The sequence below is a fragment of the Trichoderma citrinoviride genome (genome assembly GCF_003025115.1).
Source record: "Trichoderma citrinoviride strain TUCIM 6016 unplaced genomic scaffold BBK36scaffold_299, whole genome shotgun sequence".
Lineage (NCBI taxonomy): Eukaryota > Fungi > Ascomycota > Sordariomycetes > Hypocreales > Hypocreaceae > Trichoderma > Trichoderma citrinoviride.
The window spans coordinates 1-1,527 of NW_020195007.1; the positions used below are offsets into that span (position 1 = coordinate 1).

General features: G+C 64.0%; 1 protein-coding gene across 1 annotated transcript; it reads right to left on the bottom strand.

Moving 5' to 3' along the window:
• Nucleotides 1-1,416, bottom strand: BBK36DRAFT_1091567 (amino acid transporter; the record flags this gene model as incomplete). Its single annotated transcript, XM_024889032.1, has 1 exon — nt 1-1,416. A coding segment is annotated over one exon (1,416 nt), but the record flags the coding sequence as incomplete, so codon positions are not given.
• Nucleotides 1,417-1,527: the final 111 nt, after the last annotated feature.

Below are 1,527 nucleotides of genomic sequence, written 5' to 3' on the forward strand. Positions count from 1 at the left end.
AAAGGTGCTCGTGTCCCAGTCGATAAACACGGTGAAGCCGTTGGTCAACAGAATCAAGACGTTGAAGAAGAAGCCGAACCACGAGAGGTACGGCTGGAAGGGCGCCTTGTAGGGCAGCTCGTCGCGGGGAATGTTCTGGTACTTGAGGACGCGCATGAAGCGGATGTGGCACAGATTGATCAGGGCCCAGCTGATGAAGCCGGCGACGGCGGTGATGTTGAGCAGCCAGTTGAAGACGACAGTACCATTATTGCTGAGGTTGAGGAAGGCCAGCAGGCCAAAGGCAGAGCAGCAGGCGACGGCCCAGTAGGGGGTGCCGTAGCGGTTTGTGCGGGAGAAGAAGGCGGGCGCGTGGCCCTCGCCGGCCATGGCGACGAGGATGCGGCTGCTCGAGTAGATGTCCGAGTTGGCGGCGGACAGGACGGCCGTCAGCAGCACGGCGTTGATGATGGACGGCAGCGCCTGGATGCCGGCCAGCTTGGCGACGATGACGAGCGGCGACGCCGACGCGTTGGTCGACCCGTTCTGCAGGTCCGGGTTGTCGTAGGGCACATTGATGCCGACGAAGAAGACGGTGCAGTTGAAGAGCAGGAACACGGCCCAGAAGGTCCAGCGGATGGCCGACGGGATCGCCGTGCGCGGGTTCGCCGTCTCGCCCGCGCCGACCACCACCAGCTCCGTGCCCTGGAAGCTGAATCCCGCCGTCACGAGCACCGTCCAGAAGCCGACGAACTTGCCAATCGCGCCGTCGACCATGTACTCGGCGAAGGCGCCGGGCTCGCGCCAGTACTTGAAGCCGATGTAGCCCTGGTCGCCGACGCCCGCGTTGACGCAGATGCCGAAGATGACGAAGCCGATGATGGTGATGACCTTGATGCTCGACAGGTACGCCTCCATCTCGCCAAAGACAAACGTGGGCAGGAACTGCGCAGCCGTGAAGACGACCCAGAAGATGGCGATCCAGACGCCGATGCTGACGGACTCGGTCCAGTACTGGATGATGAGGCCGCTGGCCGTCAGCTCGAGGCCAATGGTGATGACCCAGCTGAACCAGTAGATCCAACCCATGGCGAAGCCCAGCGTCGGGTCGATGAAGCGCGAGGCGTACACGGTGAAGGCTCCCGTGACGGGGATGTACGACGCCATCTCGCCCAGCGCCGTCATGATGGAGTAGACGACGGAGCCGAGGAACAGGAACGAGATGAAGAGCGAGCCCGGGCCGGCCTTGGACAGGGCGCCGCCGATGCCCAGGAAGAGTCCCGTGCCCAGGGCGGCGCCGATGGCGATGAACTGCAGGTGGCGCGAGTGCAGCTCGCGCTTCAGGCCCTCGTCGGACTGGCCCGTCTCGACGTCCGGGTTGGCGACGTCGCCGGCGGGCTTGTCGCTGATGCCGTGGGCGAGCTTCTCGTCCGTCATGAGGGGCCCGACGGAGGGAGGCGTTGGGGTCGATTCGTCGGCGGCCATGGTTGGTCGAGTGAAGGCCACGCGACGGTTGAGGAGAAGAAAAGAGAGGGATGAGTCAAAACT